This window comes from Siphateles boraxobius, unplaced genomic scaffold (genome assembly GCF_051911475.1).
Source record: "Siphateles boraxobius isolate OS27281-9 unplaced genomic scaffold, OSU_SipBor_1 65, whole genome shotgun sequence".
Lineage (NCBI taxonomy): Eukaryota > Metazoa > Chordata > Actinopteri > Cypriniformes > Leuciscidae > Siphateles > Siphateles boraxobius.
The window spans coordinates 7,900,521-7,923,636 of record NW_027509192.1 but is presented as its reverse complement, the minus strand read 5'-3'; the positions used below and the strand labels follow the sequence as shown (position 1 = coordinate 7,923,636).

The 23,116-nt window shown below is 35.9% G+C and overlaps 1 protein-coding gene across 13 annotated transcripts in view; it reads right to left on the bottom strand.

Moving 5' to 3' along the window:
• Nucleotides 1-23,116, bottom strand: part of mical2b (microtubule associated monooxygenase, calponin and LIM domain containing 2b) — a 46,541-nt gene that overhangs the window by 12,452 nt on the left and 10,973 nt on the right. Inside the window, exons 3-27 of one of the 13 annotated variants that reach the window (XM_077210603.1) lie at nt 22,842-23,049; nt 19,543-19,659; nt 18,410-18,511; nt 16,492-16,647; nt 16,069-16,169; nt 14,439-14,696; nt 13,091-13,206; nt 12,842-12,968; nt 12,681-12,771; nt 11,629-11,776; nt 10,772-10,971; nt 9,973-10,079; nt 9,789-9,857; nt 9,569-9,700; nt 8,283-8,408; nt 7,163-7,438; nt 6,643-6,759; nt 5,123-5,233; nt 4,878-4,970; nt 4,642-4,746; nt 4,307-4,339; nt 3,696-3,882; nt 3,524-3,588; nt 2,415-2,493; nt 445-692 (exon numbers count right to left, since the gene is read on the bottom strand). In XM_077210603.1, coding sequence (XP_077066718.1) covers nt 637-692; nt 2,415-2,493; nt 3,524-3,588; nt 3,696-3,882; nt 4,307-4,339; nt 4,642-4,746; nt 4,878-4,970; nt 5,123-5,233; nt 6,643-6,759; nt 7,163-7,438; nt 8,283-8,408; nt 9,569-9,700; nt 9,789-9,857; nt 9,973-10,079; nt 10,772-10,971; nt 11,629-11,776; nt 12,681-12,771; nt 12,842-12,968; nt 13,091-13,206; nt 14,439-14,696; nt 16,069-16,169; nt 16,492-16,647; nt 18,410-18,511; nt 19,543-19,659; nt 22,842-23,049 — 3,180 coding nt within the window. In that variant the 3' untranslated portion in view covers nt 445-636. Of the gene's footprint in view, nt 1-444; nt 693-2,414; nt 2,494-3,523; nt 3,589-3,695; nt 3,883-4,306; nt 4,340-4,641; nt 4,747-4,877; nt 4,971-5,122; nt 5,234-6,642; nt 6,760-7,162; nt 7,439-8,282; nt 8,409-9,568; nt 9,701-9,788; nt 9,858-9,972; nt 10,080-10,771; nt 10,972-11,628; nt 11,777-12,680; nt 12,772-12,841; nt 12,969-13,090; nt 13,207-14,438; nt 14,697-16,068; nt 16,170-16,491; nt 16,648-18,409; nt 18,512-19,542; nt 19,660-22,841; nt 23,050-23,116 lie in introns of those variants that run through there. The other 12 variants (XM_077210605.1, XM_077210604.1, XM_077210606.1 and 9 more) reach the window with 12 other exon arrangements.

Sequence of the window (23,116 nt, the reverse complement as noted above, 5' to 3'; positions counted from 1 at the left end):
GTTCAAAATAGGAGGCAATGCAGTACCCAAAAGAAGATAAAAGGAAAGGATAGAAAAGACCCAAAAGAACCAAGTTGAGTTGGACTATACAAGAATTCAGACATAATTTTAAATGGGTCTGATGTATGTACCAAAATAATATTTAGCAAAAAATAAATGAATACATTTTTAAAAAGTTGACGTTGCAATGCTTTAAATCATGGGATGTGAAGTTAAAAAGTGTGGGGGGAAAATGTGGAAGGTTGTGTTTGTGAATGTGATATTTTAACACACGGTTAATTGAGCGCTGACCTGTGATAGTGTTGCGTTTCATATTAATTGCTTGGCAGTAAAATATTTGTATAGAATTTTTCATCACTGCACTGATGAATACAAACACTTTGGGACGGCTGTGGGTTACACAGGAAGCTCAGTGAATCGGCAGACAAAAAGGCAGAAACAAACTTTTAGAGTTAAAAATGGATTTATTTTATGCGTACAAGTTTTAAATAGATTATAAATTAAAATAAACAGTCTTTTCATTGGGAAATATACAAGGAACAGTACGCTAAAAATTTACAAAAGAAAAACAAAACAAAAGGACTTTTAAAATTGTGCAAAACTAAAGTCTTCTCATATAACGACCTCAGTTTGTTTTTAGGAAAAGGAACAAGAAAGTGGTCTTACATGGGATTGGGATAGTAAAGCAGCCTCTGCAACAGAGAGGACACAACACGGAGAGAAACAAGAAGGGAGGTTACTTTACGGGACGCGGTGAGCGAGAAAAAAAAACAAGCGCATTCAAAAAGCATGCTGGGATAGTCGAGCGTTCAACTGCACTTCTGTTAGTATGTTAAATAGCTCTGGGTACAAACAAACGTAATAAAGTCTTTCTGTGAAAGACAGTGATGTTTGTGACGCTTAAGAAACGTTCATACATAAGACCCATGCTGCATTCACAATAATAGGGTTAATATTATAATCAAGGAATATGCAGGGAGCCAGTGCGAAGCGAAACAACCTGATCACCTGACCCATGCAGGCCAATCGTGTTCCTGCTCTCACGGTTCAGCCAATCAGGGGTTGGAGCATTGGAAACTTGAAACAGACTATATATATATGATGTAGGACAGGATGGGAAGAATGAAATATGAAGAGAAAGAAGGGAATTGAGAGAGAAATAGCACTAAAATCATTGGTGAATTTTGAAAAAGAACTATAATTATGCATGTTCAGTACACTTAGACAGTGATAAAACAGTGAAAGGAAAAAAAAATTTACATTTTAAAGCTTTACAACACACATTTAGGGGGAATGTTTGAACACCAATTGAAGTTGCCCTATTCACGGTGATCCCGAAGGACATTTCCTCCACTTTAACATTAGAAAAATCAATGCATTTCACCAATAACGTGAAAAAAAATAATAAGTAGTAGTACCCAAAAAGGCTGTAAACTACAAAATAGTGAACAATTCAACAAAAAAAAAAAAAAAAAAAAAAAGATAACGGCTATAATATGTCCTCATTAACAGTCATCAAAATGCTTTTTAATTCTGTTTGGCATTTCCATTGCACATTACATAAGGGGAGATGCAAACTTTAACGTTGCAGTAACGTTAACCGGCAGTTTCAGGCAGTTAGGATGAAGCGGCAAACCCTTCAGTAAAGTGCTCTTAGTTTATCAGCTTTGGATCTTATGTTTGTCAATCAGATGATAAATATACGAACACTGAATGATTCTTAAACCCTGTAGGCCAATAAAGTTGCAGCTTAAAGGGATAATTCACCCAAAAATGTGTCACACTCTTGTCATTCAAAACCTGAATTACTTACTTTCTTCGTCCACTGACTGCATTGTATATACAAAATCACTTAATTTTTCATCTTTTGTGTTTCACAGAAGCAAGTCAAACAGGTTTTGAAGCGACATGAGGGCGAGTCTATAACAGAATTTGAATTTTGGGTGAACCGTCCTCTTTAAGATGCTTTCGTACAAATCAAAACACTGTAAAAGGTGCAAAGAAATAACTAATATAGGCAAATAAACTAAGCATGGCAGTGTAAGGGACTGAGCCGGTCTACAGAGTTTAAGAAGCCCCTTCCCTCGTCAGTCCAGCAGTACCGAAGCCCCTTTAAGAGAGTCGGATCCCCGGTACCGCTGGACTGAGTGACTACATCATGCTCACTGGGGAGGGAGCGACGGCCTCACGGCTCATCTGGGCCGTGATCTCATGCAGCACGTACATGAAGGGCACACCCAGACTCAGCAGCTCATAAAGGAATACATAGTCCTCCTGGCGCTCTCTGATGTGTAGCCCTACGGCCCGGGCCGCCTTATACATCCAGCGGGCAAGCTGGCGGGGGGAACCGAACAGTGTGCGGCCCACGTGCAGTGGCCAGTGCAGACTTTTCCTAATAAGGGAAGTCAGGGTACCTGAGGGCCGGCCGCTGAGGCCGTCGGTGGCCGTGTAATCTGAGCTAGCGCTGGACGAGGGTCTGATGCCTCCGTTGATCTGTGTGATGATGTAAAGAAACAGTTATATGTATAGTTAGAAGTAATTTTTCGTGTATTGTAAATGTGACTATCCTCTGTTATATATACACTATGTTAAATATAACCTACTATGTTATATATAAATAACGCAACTCAATCTAAAAGTACTTAAAATGTGCAAATGATACTGCAAGTAGTTATTAATCAATATTAGTGGTATGATAATAATAATAATAATAACAATAATAGAAAAGACTGACTAATAATAATAAACAACAGCTAATAACTATATATGATTAATAATAATAAATCATCATCATCATCCTCATCATCAACAACAACAACAACATTCCTGAATAATAAGCTATTATTATTATTATTATTATTATTATTATTATTATTAATAATAACAAATCTAGATTATAATTATTTATATTATGGTTAATATTAATAAAAATAATGATAATAAATAACTGATAATGATATTGCTTAGTTATAATACTAATAGTATAATTTATAATAGTATAATAAATACAGCAAAATACATAAAGATAGATAATATTTTCCTTTTATAATAATAATAATAATAATAATAATAAAACACTTAACATGACTAATAATAATAATAATATATTATAAACAACATGATTGAATAATTATTCATTATAAGCCATTATTATTATTATTATTATTAACAAATCTAGATTTTTTTATAATAAACAACTTTTACAATAATAATAAATATTATTATTAACAATTATTATAATAATCTAGATTTGAAAAATATTAATAATTATAAATAAAATTAACAACAATTATTGTTCACTTTAATGTTATAAATTGTGTGCGTGCGCCTCATTCGCTATTAAACACAATAAAAAAAAACTACAATTATGCTGCGATAATGTAAACAAAACAATTATTCTGATCGCAGCATTCTGCAGTCAATTATTTTGTATGATGAACTCTAAACTCTATTACTGACTGTTGTCGATTTAAAAACGCATATTGGCTGACAACATCGGTTTAATAAAATATATTAACATTACCTCTCCTCTTCGATGCCTACTGCTGATTTTTTGCTGAGAAAAGTGCAGCTTGCAGTAAAAAGTGCCTGCAAGAAAAAGACAATAGTAAACTATTTTCTCCATTCAACACCACGGCAGTCAAATGAATAAAAATGTCATTTAATTATAAATGCAAGCCTCACGAACAACACACCTTGGTTGGAGTCAAAAGCATGGCCGCCCAGACGCAGTGTGCAGCCGCAGATGTTACAGCGGAAACACTCTCTGTGGAAGAAGAATCCCTCCGCACTGAGGCGCTCCATGATGTACACGCGCTTCTTACAGAAGTGACATGTGTCGCTGCCGCCCAGACCCTGAGGAAACTCCTTACGCATGCTCGTCTGAAACACAACATCTATGCAATTATGGCAAACGCAAGGGATACAACACATTTTGCCGTTACAATGCTGTTCTGATGCACTACAATGAGTAACACATCAAAATGTATTTATAAAGCACCTGAAATGGCATGCCTAAGTATTTGGTGGTATTACTAGCACTGATCAGCTGGTTTAATAGAAAATTAGGGCAAAACTTGTTAGGAAACCACTTACTCCACAAAGTAAAAGACCACAAATGATCACTTATTAGCATAAGTTATAACTTATTAGCATGTCAGTGCCACACTGTGCCATCACACAAGAATAAAAGGGCATAATAGTTAATCGGTCTATAAATCAATGCTTAAGCCGAAGCATGAAGTATTTTCCTGACAAAATGAGCCGAAAAGCTTTGTGCAAAGACCCAGATACAAAAATATATTACCGCCCCAGATTCTGCACACCTTCTGGCCTCTATCTGTGGACAAAGAATCTCTTAACTACAGAAAATGTCACAAAGTTGTGGCCGTCAGCAACAGAACATGCAGTTTGTTCTTCTTTCTACAGATCACAAGATTTAAACATCAGTTTTCATTTAAAAAAAACTGAGAAATTAAGAAAAACATGATGTTGGCCAACATCCTGAGGCTGTAACTTAGCAAAGACTGAATCTTTGCTGGAAACATGAAATGACTCCGGATTCACATTTAAAAAAAACAAAAGAACATCAAGCATAATTCTTATACATGGTGATCTTGTCCCAGGACGGAAGGTGCTTACCAGCGAGAGGGTAAAGGGGTTGTTAGGTCTGTGATCGGTCTCATATAAGATGGCCAATGTAGCGGCTTTAACCCCAATGGCTGAGGAAACCTTCCCCACTGTTCTCTAGCAATAAGTAGTGAAGGAAAAGAGAGAATAGAAAGTAAATGCAAATCAGGAAAAGGAGAAGAAAAGTGGAAAACCTATAGCGAAGAGTGATTTTTTTTTTGTCACTGGACTACTAGCAGCTTGAATACCTGTTTGGAGGAGTCAAGGCACTCTACACGTCTGATTTCAGAGCGATCTGCGTGTTTATTGTGGTTCAGTTGTGTTTCTGGATCTTCACTGCACTAAACAACCAATGGGAAAATGCCTTTCAGCATTACTTACTTTCAGGCTTTAAAACAAACTGATCTTTTGACTGTGATGTGACTCACAGCACAGTCTGTGCAGATGCAGTGCGCATGCAGTCTAAAACAGGAGAGCTCCTGAAATGTTTTACCTGCTCGTGTTGGACTGAAGGAACGGGAGACAGAAGACAAGACAGAGTAGAGCATTCTGGGATAGTGTGGACTGAGAAAGGAGAAGAAGAAACTGAAGGAGCTTCATCTGCCTGTGTGAGGAGAGCAGAGGAGCAGAAAGATGATGAAGAAGAAATAAAGCATTACAATCTCCAGATTATTCAGGCACTGAATGTAAAATAACAGGACAGATATTTAATAATAATAATAAATAATAACATAGTAAATATTGATGTTATTACACTACTAATAATTATTATAATAAACTGAATAATTGTTGTTATTATTATTATGATTATTATTATAATAAATAAGTAGTGTAATAAAAATAATATATTTTGTTATTGTTATTACTACTACTACAACAAATAATAATAAAAATAATCAGTTTTTATTATTGTAGCTAATATTACAGTATTATATTTATTTTTGTAGATAGTATTATATAAAATATGTGCTGTTAAAATAAATGACTAATAGTAGTGATGATAATTCTATGTTGCTAATATTGAAATGACAGTATTACTTTAAATATTTATTGTTAAAAAGCATATATAAATACACTAATACTAATAATAATGATGATAATAACTGATTCATTTGTATTATTATTATTATTATTAGTAGTAGTAGTAGTAGTATTAGTAGTAGTATAACAATAACAATATATTTGGTCATTTGTTATTTTTGTAAATTCATACTACTAGTAATTTTTTATTATTATTATTATTATTATTATTATTATGTAGCTAATATTGAAATAATAGAGTATGCCTTTAAATATGTATTATTTTACATGCACAAACTACTACAATAAATAATAATAATACTAATCTATTATTATCATTATTGTGTAACTAATATTGAAATGACGAGTATGACTAAGTATGCATTGTTATATTACATGCATATAAAAATGAACTACTACAATAAACAACAATTAATATAATAATAATAACAATAACAATAATATTTAACAATCACTTATTTTACCATTTACTATTTTTAACAATCACTTATACATATATTAAAATAATCATAATGGTCTCTATAGTAGAGAATGAAAAAGTGAAAGACAGACAGAACGGGAGAACAGAGGACTCCATTCAGCAAAACGGCCTATTTTATGCATTCCTGATTAGTTCTGCTGAAATGAAAGCGTGCTGACCAAACAAACTGCTCTGCGTTTCTGCTGCTTCAGTTGTTGGGCTCAATAATTATAGAAGTCAGGATGAAAAAGAAAAGGTCACTGTAAATAAAGCATGGAGATCACCGGATGCTGGAGTTCTATCAACCTCGTGAGGTCAAGAAAGGGCAAACTAACTGAGCAGAAACTGAACACAGTTCAAGATGAAATCTTATAGACATTGAGGCTATTTTCAGTCAGATCAAAGACCAAAAGCACTCAGTTCACATACTCGCGTGGTAAAACACACTAAACTGACCATTAACGTTATGTGAACACATGCTCAAATATTAGTGATGCACTTGGACTACTGACTTCTCTTTTCACCTGAGGTTGAGCTGGTTTGCCAGAGAACAGACCATTCAGTTGCTGAGCTCGCTCTTTAATGCTCTTTTTGGTGAACGGTCTAGTAATCTCAGCTTGCACTTTTCTCTGCAAATAATTCGAAGGCAGATGACACAGAAAGCATCACAAAACAAATAGGAAAGTAAAAGCACGAGTTTATACAAGTTTACAATATTCATGCATTGAATGCAACCTCAAAAAGTAAGGAAAAATAGATCTAGGTTCTTTCCTCATGCTCAAAGTAAAAAATGAAGAGATGGTGATAACTTTTAATTATTTTCATTTTTTAATTTAATTAACCTAAATAATTTTGGCCAAAACTCACTTGAAGTAATCATCTAAATTAATGTTTTAAATGTATACATTTATGTTTTGTTTTGTCATGGGTGGTTGCCTGATATTTACTATGCAGTTCCTAAAGTGTTTTTATTTTTTAATTGATCCGTTTTAGAAATGCAACAGGTTTGGATCCATGCATCACAGCATTCACCTGACTTACTTCCTCTTCCAGCTTCTGCAGGCAGTGCAACGTCCCGCCCAGGGCTGGTGTGAATGACGGGAGGGAATCTGAGGGGTCTGTTGGCGATGAGGGCAGATGACTATCCGACGGGAGCACTCTGAAGGGAATGTGAGGAGATCTGGGACGAGACTCGCTGGCTTGATAACTTGAGGGAATTTCAGTGTTTTTGTAGTTGGACTGGATTTCTGTGTGCTCGTGGGTCTCATTCCGAGTGTGAGATTCAAGCAGTCTTAGATAAGGAGATGGCTGAAAGGACACAGGGGACAAGTTGAAGCCAGATTCACTAAACTATTATTAGGGATGCATGACTGCCATATTAGTTAGCGGACGATAACTTTATTTTTATTTTTTTATTTTTTATTATCGTACTGAGGATATTGGATATTTTAATTGTTCATGCTTATTTCCTATTTTACATTTTGATTATTTTTGCTGGCACTTAAAGGTAATCTGTAAAAACAGTAATAATTTATTACTTTAGTTATTTTAAATAATTAAATTAATTGGTAATATATATAACCCCAAAATATTATCTCAAATCTTACAATTAATTTCCATTTTTCTTTATCCACATTATGTTGTGATGCTTAAATTGACTTGCAACATCAATTTACTTACTTTTGTTGTTTTATTTTTAATAAAATGTTTTATTAAATTTTCTTTAAAACATTTTAAATTAAATGATTTTATTAAATCATTTAAATTTGAATTTTATTGTAAAAAAATTATACAAAATGGCATAAATTTGGTTAGCCATAATAACATGAAATAATTATTGGCATAGGTGCATATATCGGTGCATCCCTAAAATGTGTGTCTAAATTCACATAAAAGACCTTTAACTTGATTTACACAAGTAGGGTGTGTTCCTGGATAAACATCCACTGAAACGACATGCAATGACTGATAATGGAAAACATATACGCAATGATTGATTGATAGGAATGTTATTCTAGGAACAATGTCAATCTAGTGACGAGTCATGGATGTGCGTCACATCAGCAGTGGCCACACATGAAATCAATACACTGATGCATGTGATTATGGGTAATGCGGGATGATGGATGTTTCACACACTGGCTGAGCATACCTGCCATTTTGGTTTGGTTTGGGGCAGAGAGGGTGCGGGCTGGCTCTTAGGTTTGGCAAAGCGAGGGTTTGCAGTCATGTCCAGAGATACAGGCTTGTCAGCCGGAGAGTCAGTCTCAGATTCAGACTAGTTTCGGTAACATTGCACCAGGGGAAATAGAAGATGCAGAAAGAAACAGGACAGATAGAGAGAGGTCAGAGGAAAGCTGAAAGAGCCACAGAAAAAGGAAAGCAAGCAAGAGTAAAGGCCCGTTCACATCAAGAACTATAACTATGTTAGCATCAACACCAGTGGACGATATCGTTCTGTTTATTCTAAGTATTCGCTTCACATATGCTGTCTGAAACTTTAAATGCACTAGCTCTTTAAATTCTGGTGAATTCTCTGAGAAAAAAAAAAAGAAAAAGATTTTGCTCTGTAAGTGATTCCAATGATATTGTTTCTCTGTGACCTTATCGCTATAGTTGAGGAGTGGAAGTTTATATTTAGAACTATATCTTTATGGTTATAGTTATCATCCTATCAACATACCTTAAGAGCAGAACAACTGAAAGAAACGGCATAAAATGCTTAAAACCTCAGATTGCCTTATGATCAACTTTTCAACTGCACAGCAAAGAAAGTTCATTACTGTAGATGTTCATATTCAATTATGGAGAATTAACGCTCCATGAGTGACCTACATCCTTTAAGCCTATAATTGAGCAGCCAGAACATTTAATGGCCGCTGCTAATCGCAAATAAGGACTGCATTAGGGATTACAACTACAGTCAAAACATTCATTCTTCTGATTTAAACTTTTTGCTTTGAAAAACCACTACACATACTTCTTGAAAATATGTCTCATGTCTACATCAAATATCTGTCAGACATCGATCATGTTTTGAAATGTACCATCATGCATCCAAATAAAATATCTTCATTGTGGTCTGTGATGCTCAGACTCTGCATATGATGAACCAGAGGATTTACTTTCACTGCACAAAAACATGTATTCATATGGAATTACAGGAACGGTTAAGGAGCCGGAGTGGATCCCGGCTGCTCGTTCTACTGAATATCGGTACCACGAGCAGTTTACGGTCCAACTTTAATAGTAAAATGACCGACTACAAGACAAAAGATTACTCTAAAACTCCACAAATACCCTCAATATACATTGTTATTTCAGCAGCTAACGCTTAGAAGACCTTAAGAACCGTACATGTAGTAATATCTCCTGATGGACATAGGCTGCTTTAATGAAAGGAAAAAAAGAAAAGAAAAAGGAGATATTGAGCCGTACCTGTCTGCGCAAACCAGAGCTTGGCGCGTTTTCCTCAAATCTGGCCAGCAGTTGAGTTGCCATGGAGCGCACCTTATTTTCCTTCTGTTCCTCTCTCTCACCTACAGGGGGCGCACTCTGATTGGACATTTGCTGGAGAAAGAAACAGACCAATTAGGGGAAGTAAAGTAATAAACAATGTTAAGAAAGCATTCAACACCAAAAGGGCAAGTTAACATACCTCCTCCAAGTGACTGCTGGCCTTCTTCCTCTTTTTGTTTGTGTCATTGTCTTCCAACTTCTTATCAACCTTTGGATAAAGAAGTGGTATTGTGTTTTACATCATTAGGGTGAGATGTAGGTTCAGTTTACATTGGTTAAAGGGATTTATGTCACAGAGGAAGTGAACAGGATAAAAATGCTACCTTTGGGATTCTCTTCCTTGGCTGTGCGTTATTTACAGGGTTGTAAAGAGAGTTTGCAGTTTTTGACGAATAATCTTCGTTATTTGTATCAGTTTCTTTGGGTACACCTGCAAACAGAACACAAGATTTTTTAGCATCGTACTTCAGTGTGTGTTATGTCAATGAAAATGTACAAGAAATGTTACACCAGCGTTATCAACAAGATGCTAGGATGTACCTGCAATACGACACTGCAGAAGCTTACAGTACATGCTTAAAGGCAAGACTTAAAATAAAATAAAATCTTAATAAATTACAAGTTGGAGAACGCTCAAAACCAGAGATCATGTGTACAGCAGATGCACAAATACACACCATCAGCTAACACCCCACCCCACAATCTGCAAGTTAACAGCTACGATGCCAACATTTTTAAAATGCCTTGCTGTAACTCATGCAGAATGTGCAACATGCACTGCTATCCAGTGCAATCCATTGAGAAATAATAATCAGCTCTTTAACATGTTAGATGGCTAATGCAATCTATATCTGAAAACAGAGTTAAATGACAAATGCTGAGATCAACATTCTTTAAAAGGTGGCATTGGAGATCTTCACACTTTATTTGGCATAAAGTTTATTTAAAAAGAGTTTTAGAATAAATTTGAGTTGCATGGGGTACACGGCATTCTTTTAAATAAATGCAGAATATTAGTACATTTGACAAATTTCAGACTTTTTAATAACAATACATTACTGAAGTTTTTTTGAAAATTCATTTGGGTTTTTTATTGAGGTGCAATAGTGAGGAAAGCTCTACCTGTGTTGGACTGAGTTGAGTTGCGGAATATCTCATAATATTTGGATAGGTAGAGCACCATAATGAGCTTGTCTGGCCCCCGTTTGGAATCCATTTCCTTTCCTGTGGTGACCGGCTGGATGCCAAACTCCCGCTCTGCCACGTCAAACGCCAACTGGTTGTTTTTAGCGCAGTCTGCCTCGTTCAGGGAGTTAAAATCACTGGAGGAAGGGACAAAGATAGAAAGAACAGACCACAGGAGTGAGAAAGTGGCAGGTCAGGAGAGAGAATCAGGTAAAAAAGACCTTTTCCCATTCCATTAAACTGAGAATCTGTGTTCTCGCAATCTGTATCCTTGGTGAACAACAATATTTGTCAAACAGAATGGTGTAATGACTGGATGAGCTGATTTATAATTTCATTGAGTCCCAGTCACAATTTCCTTCACATCCAGAAGAGGCAGCAAGATTTATGGCAATTTCAGAAACGTGAAAATTACTTTATGATGCTATCGCAAGTTTAAAACATGATGCAAGCTCTATTCAGAGTCTTGTTTTGATTGGTGAGAGGACAGGTCAAGACATGGGCGTGTTTTTTCTTCCCCTTTCTTTTGAAAAAATGTCTCTTCCCTATTTGTCCCTGTTGATCTATTCACCCTATTGAATCAAAAACAATTACTTTCGAAAGCCGCAGGGGAAATGAAGCTGAAAAATCAAAACTATTGTCCTTCAGTGAAAAGAAACAACTTGTTTTGACAGCTTAAGGGAAGGAGGTACCGCCACGTGTGTGAGATCAAAGGGGCGCTAAATAATGGACCATTTGTCAAACCGTATGAGAGTGAGATCATGCGACTGAATCAATATGACAGCCTTGCTCACATGAGGTCCTGCCGCTGGCGGTGAATGAGGGCGCACAGAGCCAGGCCACTTCTCCAGGAGGACGTAAGGTCAGTCACATTTACCCCCCTGTAGCCCTGGGTCTGTTTCTGACACCACAGCAGCAGCCGGCTGGGACGCACCTCCGACTCTGAAATCAAATTGTACCATCATTAGGTGGTTTAGAAGCTTTTTTGAGTGGAAATAAATACTTAAATTCCATTATACACATTCAGAGACAAAATTTTTCATTTTGACAAATAAGACCCTGCTCTTTATAATACTTGCTAGTTTGGGGTCAGTGATATTCATTTATTTTGATTAATACTTCATAATTCATCAAGGACTCGTTAAATTGATGAAAAGTGATGTAAAGACATTTTTTATGTTACAAAAGATTTTTATTTAAATTCATATATATATATATATATAAAAAAAAACGCACAAATGCATTATAATTTTTTTTCTTTACACAACCCTTATGATGATACAAGACACCTGCACTGTCTGTTTTTGTTATTATTACTATTATTTTAATTGCACATGAAGCAGATTAAAACCCATACAATCTCAATAGAGTGCAAGTAGTAAGGTTTACTAAAAGCCAGCACATGCTTTTGTTGAATCTTTTATGAAACATGACCATTTCGATTGAGTAGAGGGTGTGGAAATCTTTGTTCCTGTGAGGCCACATCCAGGTGAAGCCAATATAAGACAAACATGGGTCTCCTGGTGCCGCTGCATCATATTCTCTAATTAGTGTATGAGGAAACTGAATGAGATTTTGAAAGTTGGGCTGAGTGAAAATAAGACATTAGTCATATATATTGTGATTATAGCATGTTAAAGGGAAATTGGTCAGGGGGAATCATTACCTGATATTGCTTTCTTTTTGTATCCATTTTATGTGGAAATGCAGAAATAAGACAAAATTGCAAGTTGTTGCAAAGCAAATGCGGGGATCGGTTGAATTTGCATTGATTTGTGCGACCATAGTCCCTGTAAGGACTCTTTCAACATCAGAACAGAATCAAGCAGTCTAATTTGTAGACTACCTCGTCTGGTGATGTTTGCGGATCTGCGTGTGGGTCCACTGTGCTCCAGAGAACTTAAGTCCTGCTCGCCGTTAATGTACAGATGTCGCACCTGAAACAGAAAGATTAGGATTTACAGGTGGAAGACAGATGCATATGGTGATAATGGGCAGCGGCCTCACCTGATGTGATCGTACACAGGAGGAGTTGAGGTTGGGGTAACGTGTGGCTGGGTCTATGGTGTACTGCTCAAAGTTTTTTGAGATATTTTCTGCGGTCGTCTGAGGCAGCAGCCTATATATGCTCTCCCTTTAATAAAAAAGAGGGCATTGGGTTTTTTTGTACCAAATTTATATATATATATATATATATAAATAAAGACAAAATATTTTTCATTGTAGAGTTGCAGCGGTGATGGCGTATGTTCACACCTCTCTGACAGAAGATCAAGGGGTGCTTTGCCCTGAGCCCAACTCTTCACCATCCACACTGTGTCAAAGGCAGCCAGAAACCCTCGAGCACATCCTGTCCCCATGGGCCAGAAAGGCTGGAGACCGATGAGATGTAGAGAAAACATGGCATGTTTACAGGCCAAACTAAACAAAACACTGTACAGTCAAGCGGCATGTTGCAACTCAGGAAATATTTACCTAAAGTAAACCATCTTTTGTTTGTTTAATTTTAGACATGCAGTGGGGTCCAAAATTAAATATTTAAAAAAAATAATTAAACCCTCTGGTGTTCCTTGCATGGCGGTAAAAAATACTGATTTTTTATTTTATTTCAAAGAAATAAATATACTATATTTTGGTTTGAGAGTTTATTTAATATTTTGTATTTTTAGGGGATTTTATCATACTAAATTATATTTATGCTGTAGTTATAATCCATTTATTACGTTAACCACTTTTTAAGAATAAACCTGAAAACAAAATTTCCTGCTTAAACTGTAAACTAATAAATATTGAATGTTATGAAACTCAGACTTTTTAGTTTAGTTTAGTCTCTTTTTAAAGACACTTTGTAGATTATTGCTGAAGGGAAAGAGTTTAAAGTTTTAAAAAAGTTAACTTAAAGTTATATAATTGTAAGTGTTTTATGAAAAATGCACAAAAACAATACACTTCAATTTTATATGAAATGCATATTTTCCAAAACATGTATAAACTCCAAAACTGTGAGAAAATCTGAGCCATAAATCTAAAAAAGTTGTTTCAAATTTTAGGTTGATATCTTAAAAAAACGAGCTTTCGGTGAGATTTTGTTTGGGCGCAGTGCCAAACATTTCCACTAGATGAAATTAATTTTCATTTAGTTTCCAAAGCAGTCATGTTGGACAATGAGGAGTACACGTGCGACTATTATTTTCAGGATCATTCAACCTTTTCAAATAATGTCCATGATTTTTTGTTCTTGAATTCACATAGCAAGTAAAGAATTCTAAAAAAATAAAACGTAAAATTGTCAAAAATGACTGAAGAGAACAAAACAAGAAAGTATAGAAGTAAAATAAGTAAATATTTAAGGTTTGTGATGTGTAGTTTAAGTGTTGCTGATATTAAAGCAAAAGGTGGACAAATATCCTGAACTTCAAGTTAATCATTTACTTAAATTATAATATCATAACATATGAATTATCATTATACATAATTAGTATATACACAATACATTTCTAATATAATTATATAGTAGACCTTGTATTTTTTAATTAGAAAAAAGCACTAAAATCAAGAATGGAACTCCTTCATCCTCATATAGAGTATGCTATTGGACACCTACCTCCAGAAGACTATCTCCAACCAGCGCCACCAGCAGCTGATGTCCGTTCTTTTCCCTCACCAGTGCGGCGTTCTCCGAGGCGTACATGCAGGTGAAGTCAAACATGGCCACATCTGGCTGGCCATAGTGGTTGATGGCGTAATCCAAAGAGGGCAGCTGGTAGTTTGTGCCAAAATCTGCAGCCTCACGGGCATACGAGAGCAAAGCCTCTTGGTTCACGTTGTCATTTGCCAACAGCCGTTCGGTCTCAATATAGTCCTGGGAATGAAAAAACAGAGGGAACTTGCTTTCAAATGAAAAAGTATGACAAAAAACATATAACATTTATATATATTACATTCAATATTCATGACAAAAATATTTAAGGTGTACACTTTTCTGAAGGATCATGTGACATGGAAGACTGCAGTAATGATGCTGAAAATTCAGCTTTGATCACAGGAATAAATTACATTTTAAAATATATTCAAATAGAAAACAGTTTTTTTAAACTGTAAAAATTTCACAATATTACTGTTTTTGGATCAAATAAATGTGAGCTTTTAAAACATTAAAATAATCTTACCGTTCTAATAATTTTGGCCACCACTGTATTTTTATTTTAGTTTTATATATAAATAAAATAACATAAAATAACAAATTAAATAAATGCATGGAATAAAATAAAAAAGTAAGAAAATAAATGAAACTTAAGTGTCTAAATACTTTTTAGGGCCACTGTGATAACAGAGATCAGTTTGAGGTGCACGTGCATGGATGTTAAGGAATCACAAACAATCCTAGCATCGTCATTATGCTGGAATGATGAGCCATGTTTTATCATCAGGGTTTCTATAGACTCCACTGAGAGTACAGGTCGGGGCCGCTGTCTAAGGGCCTGAGAGTTTAAAACTCCAAACACTACAAAGAGCCTCAATCACTCAGAGTATTATACAGGATATTACAGCACAGCTGCTGAGTAACTACATCTAACACAGACACCAACACAGGGCTTCCTGATAGTGTTTCTTTTCATAATAAACATGAAATGGCTCTTTCTAATGCACTCAAAGAACAAAATATCCACTTTGTAACGTCTATTATAGGAGAACCTCGTATTCGCCATATCACACGTACACTTACACACACACACAAAATATTGTTTGCACATAATAGTGAGGATCTTTTTTTATCATTTGCAAATTAAGCTAATTAGAATCATTAAAGACTAACTCTAATCAAAGTCCTTACCTTACTACTAAAAGACATTTTACACATACATTTTTTGTGATAAAACAAACATTTACAATTATCTTAAAAAAAAAATAAGATCAAAACAGATTTTATAAGACTAAAAGGCAGAACAACAAATTCTACCATGAGGTATAAATGCTTTACAAATTAATATAGACAAATCTACAAATTTAAATACTTTACTATAATATTTGTAGTAAAAGAAATATAGCATAGTTAGTTGTAGATAGTTATATAGCATACAGCAAAAATGTTTTTAAACTCCAACATTTAAATGTTACATTTTTTAAACTTAAATATTTAAACAATATATTGTGGCATTCCATGCTCAGAACATTGACACACTGAAGACACTAAACCGTTCACCATGAAGAGCCCAGCAGAACCCACAACTCACATTGATGATCACACCCTTATCCAGCAAGCTTTGCTTCTTTGCAGTCATGACAAAGTAGTGCGTGTTGTCCCTGTAATAGACGATGTTTTCCAAATCAATCCCTGTACAAAAGATAAATGAGGTCAATTAGCATGACTGTGCAAAGTGTTTAACAATGAATGACTACTTTTGTTGCTGGTGTTTTATGAATCGCTGTGTAAGATGAATTAAGCTCTATTAATAACTTTGACAAATTACATCTGTCTCAGAAAAATAATACAATCCAGTTTTGCTCATCTCCACTTTAAGGAGGGGAACCATTACGGAATGATTCCAAGTATGTGTCAGTATTTGACCTGTCATTTGTATTAAAAACATTAAATCATTTTGTCATCCAGCTCTTGTTGGAGTGAAGTTGTCGTCATGCACAGTAGGTCACCTGACCTGTCTCCTCCCTGAGCTCCAGGAAGAACTTCTGGTTGAAGATGAAGGCCACTCCGCTGATCTCCTCCACTTTGGCCTCAGCTGTGGTGTTACGATTGACGAAGTTTGCGGTAATGGCGATGGCTAGTTTCCCTCTGAACTCCTTTCTCCTGAAGCCTGCAGAAGAGAGAGGATTCCCGCTTTGCATTTATGATTTTTATTTAGAGTTGATTGGAAACAAACATACATCAGAATTGTTATTTGTTTGTTTCCCTAAGATTCCCAATAGCAAATATACTTTGGCATGTAATGTTTGAGTTGCAGATAAATACATTTTTGAAAGTTTTTTTTACTGACATCTTTAAGTATAAGATAAGATGCAATTTGCCTTTAAAATGATGAATGTGTTTTTTCTTTATCAATAGATAATGTAATTGCTTTAACAGCATATATTTGCCAAAATAAATGCACATTGACCTCACTGACCTGTGCAAAACAAAAACATTTGCACAACAACATATTGCAAAATATGGTCTTTGCTTTCATTGTAGCACTCAACACCAAGCGTTTGTTTACCAGCACTATCCCACATTTAAAAAATAATGATAAAACCATAATTCACATGTCAGTCTGAGTGCTTCTCACACGTCTCAGTGTAATTTAGCACAGCATGGTTCAAAGGTTTCTTATTGTAACTTGAGAGCAGATTTAAGTCTGATCTAGGATCAGTTCATGTCTGTGAACTCCAGCAGGAAGCAATGAAAGTAGTCCTGTCCCAGCACTCCTGTGGTGGGTTAACAAACTTCCTGTCAAACAAAGAGCTGACCAGTGTTCTGAAGGAGTGGAAGACTGGATGTAGGACACAGTTTTTGGAAATTGGAATCACTGGGGCAATTTTCTTGACTGAGTGAGCATTTAAAGCCTTTTTAAGCAGGTTTATCATGCTTGAGAGAACCAAATCTCATAAGATGAAAGATTCCAGTCTGAAAGTGCTAAATGTGTGTCATTCATAGACAAAGTGTAATTTTTCTTGTATGGTGTTGATGTTCTGAAGAGTTAATTTTGTTGGTTTGGTCCACCAGATGTGTGGAGAACAAAGCACCAAAATTATACCATAATGTGCTTATTGGAGACAATAAATGTTTGAATGTGGAAGTAGGCTTATTGCTGCTCATTTGATAAATCTACGTTAATGCATTGTCCCAAAGTGACTTACAAATGAGGAACATAGCAAGCAATTTATCATGAAGACAATATTTGCAGTAAACAAATCCATCTTTCAAGTATAAGCTAGATTGGTACACAAAATAGAGCCAAAGAAATAATATATAATTAATATTTTGTATTGCAATATAATTCTCATTTATAATAATAAATACTCCAAATGAATAATTATAATATTATATATATAATTGAATATTAATATAATAGAAACATTACTACTTTTTATAATAGTAAATAAATAAATAAAGTACCATTACAAATTCAGTAATTATTTATATTATAAACAATATTTCATTTCAATATATAATATATTGCTATACTACTTGCATTACTAATAATATTTGTAAAATATAAAATAGGTAAACCATAATAATATATCTATATAATTTTAAATGTATAATAATGTCGAATGATATATAGAGAGTATGTGCATTCCCTGGAAATAAAACCCTTGACCTTTGAATAAAATCATGTTCAACCAGTTGAGATCCAGAAATATTTCAGCCAAGATCAATATTGATTCCGAAGAGGAAGTGTCATTCCATACAAGAGGGATGTTTGTTTAGAAGATATGATCATTTCATTCCTCCATTTTCAAGAGAATATATTTAAAGACACATGAAGATATAATTAACCTCAGCTGATTTACGGAACAGTAAAACATCTCGCCACTTAGAATCTATGCATGCTTTTCGATAACTGAATATTCGCTTACCATCAAGAGTGCTTCTCCTTCCATCTGCTCCAATTATCACATCGAAGTCATAGTCTGAGATCAGGTGATCAGCCGGGCGGACCTCCGTCCTCCATCCAGGCCCTGGAATGCAGACACCAGGTCAAACTCAAAAGAGGCTCAGCTCGGAGGAAAACAACCTAACTTGGCCTTTCTTTTGTTTACCACAACTCTAAAAGTACAGCCAGCTCAGTTTGTAACTGTCAAGCCGCCAGGGAGAAAAGCTTACTTGTATCGGAAAATACAACCTTCATGATCCTTCATGTGTGAGGCCTTTATAATTTGACATAAGGCCAGTGATGCTCTTTTAACCAGCAATGCATTGCAGGAGAGGTGCTATAGACCCCACTGACCCCGGACTTTATATATAGTACAGAACTGAGGGTTTATCATTTGCAAAATGCAGACTGTTGAGTGCCAGTGACGCGGAGGAACGGCACAAACCTTCTCGGTATCAGCGGCGTGTGTGCGTCAAGGGTACATAGTGGGAAAGGAGTCAATTTTCATGATCTGGTTTAGCCCTGCTTTTGCTCCCGTAAATCCATTAGGATCTTGAAGTAGGAAGATACAACAATCCCTTGGTAGTTTGACATTCAAGCAGTGTTAGGCCCATGGAACGTGTTAAAATACATAAAAGACACTTTTAAAGAGTAACTTTTAACTAAGAGTGTTAAATAGGCTGCAAGAAACACAGCCCACAGTGTAAACAGAGTAAATAAATTCGAAAACCGGTTAACAGCTGCTCTTTTTCTGTGATCTCATTCTTAAACACACTTGCCGGGATGTGCATGTGGATGTGCGTATAGGGCCACTGGCAAAAGGGTGTGTAAATCCACCAAAGAATGACATAAGACGAAAGGTAATGATTACCCAACCCTTTCCAGACCACAAGAGGTGTAAAGAAAACAGGTGATGGCTTTCTTGGACGTATTTATAGTTATTTTTATGGCTGTGTGGGATTATGTTATGATGCCTTGGTGTTCCACATGTCTCAGGTCTGTCAGGTTGCATCATGGACAGTAAATGTGAGCTGAGGTAACACCATGGTGAATGTAGTGCCAATGTAGTCCTCAAAGCTAGATGGTTAGCACTAAGACGACATGATGATTGCTTACCATCAGTGCCTTGGTCCTCAGGCGGCTCGAGAAGCTTGACAAACTCCACGTTGACGTGTACCTCCACCCCAACAATAAGAGCGATCTTTAACAACATGAGCTGCAGCTGACGAATACCTGAAAAATATAAGGAAGTCACCATCAAATCCACAAGGAAACCCATTAATACGGTTTAATTTGTCATGTCCTATAACTGTGCTGATGTTGGACGAGACCTTTACAATACTGTTGTGAGTTTGAATGAAACGTGATGAGATAAAAAAAAGACTGGGTTATGTAAAATTTTAAATAAAACAAAATAAAATTAATAGAATTAAAAAAATAAAGTAATTAAAAAATATTATAAAATATAATTAGCGAAAATATTAAAATTAAATTAAATAAGAAATATTAAAAAGAAATCAAAGCACAATAAAACAAAAAGCACAAAACAAGAACAATATGTAAAATCTTTCAGACAGGTTCTTTCTATTGTGTTGTCTTCATGGCTTGGTTATTTTAAAGAATCATTCAAAAGACTCACAACCAGTGTTGTGCAAGTTACTCCCAAACTGTAATAAATTATATATTACTTGTTACTGTTATTTAAAAGTAATTCATTACCTTACAATATTACTGTCTCAGAATTGTAATGCGTTACATTACTCCTGTATTACTTTTGAGTTACTTTCACCAAAATAACTATAGGCTACAGGAGTAGAAATGAACATTCTAAAATGACTAGGGCTGTAAGGATATGCCATATCATATGAAACCGAAATCGCGACACTCAGGCCCTGTCCACACGGACACGGGTATTTTTATAACCGTGACTTTTTTTACGCGGTTCGGCCGTTCGTCCACACGAAAACGCACTGAAACCGAACATTTTTGAAAACCCCTGCCAGGGTGAGGATTTTCAGAAACGCCGGTTACAGTGTTGTCGTGTAGACAGTGAAACCGGGGTTTTTGCCTTGCGACGTCAGAGTGTGCGCCGTTATCAGCTGTGTTTGACATCAGATTTGCGCTTCTGATTGGCCAACGTGACTTTAGGGTTAAGGTTTATATCACCGCCTGTTGGCGTGGCATGCTCTTGACCGCGCTTGATTGCGTGTTTTTACGTTTTCATGTAGACGGAGACCGAGCATGTGTGGACGGGATTTTTTTTAAAAACGCTGTAGGAAAAACTCCGGTTATAAAAATACCCGTGTCCGTGTGGACATGGCCTCAGATCCACGAACCTGCAGAATCGCGACACACCCCTTCCAACTCCCAGCGTTATCCATACCGTCCAGATCCAATGCTACCACATCTTTAAATTACTATTAGGCCTAGTATTATCTGAAGTTAACTTAACATTATAAAATACGTAGACCTACACCACAAAACTAGTTGAGGATAAATTATTTAAAATTTGGGAATTCCAGCGTTATGGACATGACATTTGCAGTCAAAACTTTAAATATAAATTCTCAGAAAATGCATTAATACCAAAATATTGAAACGTCTGTTTATCCATAGGCTCCTCCCTGAAAGGAGTCCAGACATTAGAAAAATATCAGTCTACACATGCGTTTTATATTTAATATTAGGGAAATAGACAGTCATGCATGACAAAAAAAATCTTTAACTTTTAGGAGGCAACGATTTTTTTTGTGTGTAATTCTGTGAATTACACTGCGCAAATCGGATGAAGAAGGGTTGGCTCTCCACAGAACATAAAATATTCATTTTATTTTATTTTTCGTGTTCTCATTTGTGAGGAAAAAACAATGTTACAGACGTGACAGTTCTCCGTTATGGACGCGACCGCTCTGAAGCGGCACTAAAAGAGTGCTTTAAAACTCTAACAGAGACCTTACACACACAAAGCCTTTCTTTAAAGTGAATTTCGTTTTGTATTAATTGGATCTTAAATTTAATCAATGTTTCGTCAACCAATTGCCTGGATTTAAGCGCGTGAACTGGAGCGCGTCTAATAAATGAACCGAAACTCAGCGTATAAGGTAGCCTATTCACGGACCTGAAAAATATATCTATATTGAAATGTCTACTTGTAAACAGAACAATTCAAAACGAAAGAAAACAGACTGCTCTCTGCTTATGAAATGAAATGTGCATTTCTCTCTGGTGCATTCACTACTGCGAAGATCGCGAGGCAGCATCGTCAACTTCATCTTGACTTTATTAATAAACAATTAAAATGTATCCTTGCTATATTTGACATATTCATAATCATTGCTTTTGCCGGTTCTTGGTGACAGCTTTTCGGTGCTTTATCGGCAGCGCCGCCGCCCTTACATGAACGCGTCACCACCGCATCAAAAACATGATTTTGTGATGAAAACATGAAAAATACCACATAAACATAGCCTAACTGTTTAGAAAGAAAACACAGAACGAATAGCCTAATGCGCATACGTCCATCTCGCGAATGTAGTCTTCTTCATGCCATCTTCACCATTAGCCGCTTTTCCAATGGCCAGCGCGAGCATAGAGGCCGAAATCATGATTCACGGCACTCCTGTAAAAAATAAATCGCTATACAAATATATCAGACGCTGCCATTTAGTCTTTATTTACAGACTTGGACACCACACGCGGCTATTGACTGACCACGAACAGGTAATTTAGCCTACTTGCATTTTTCATTCGTTAATGTCTCGCGGTCTTGCTGTTTTTTGTTGTTGTTTGTTTTACAATTAAAACTAAAAGTCTGTTGTAACGCAAGCTTTACTGAACATGTACCGAGTAAAATATTACTGAAAATTGATAAGTAATGCCTTACACTACTGCGTTACAGCAAAAAGTAATATGTTACTGTAATGCATTACTTTTGTAACGCGTTACTCCCAACACTGCTCACAACCTCAAGTTATCTGTTCAAATAAAACATTTAGGCATGTATGTATATATACACATTTAGCCATGTTTGTGCTGCACAAACGTAAGTTATAAAAAGGCAAACAATATCTTTCAAGAGATAAGCATTGAAAAATTACATTTGCATAATCCCGGCTACTCTGAATGTTTTACATCTCTTTTGGTTGGGTTGGACTGGTGTTATCTCAGGAACCATAAATAGGAACATATCAGACTTACAATAGGTTCAGTTGGCAGAGCTTGAAAGAGAAAGACCATCATAGTGTCTGAAAATCTCATCCAACAAGCTCATACACAAATCTCTGGATGTGATTGCAACATCTAATAAGTTCCAACAGTGAAACCATATCTTATGTTCCTGTTGATGACTGGATAGGGTTATCAGTGAAGAGTATCGTCAAAAGCATGGTACTGTAACTGGAGCAGATGTAACCTACTGATGTGGTCTATAGATCCAGCGCAGAACTTTCCATAGAACTTCTTGGCTCCAAGGTTCCTGAGATCATGGATGGTGTAAGGCCAAAGGTGCAGGACATTGTTCCTAGAGAAGGTGTCCCTCTTTTCAATCACCACCACCTTGGCGCCAAGCAAAGCCAGCTCTATGGCGGCCCGAAAGCCGCATGGGCCACCACCAATGATGAGACACTGTGGAAACAAACAAGTTTGGTATTTTTTATTGCACATAACTGCTAGGCTTTTTGGAGAATTTCTA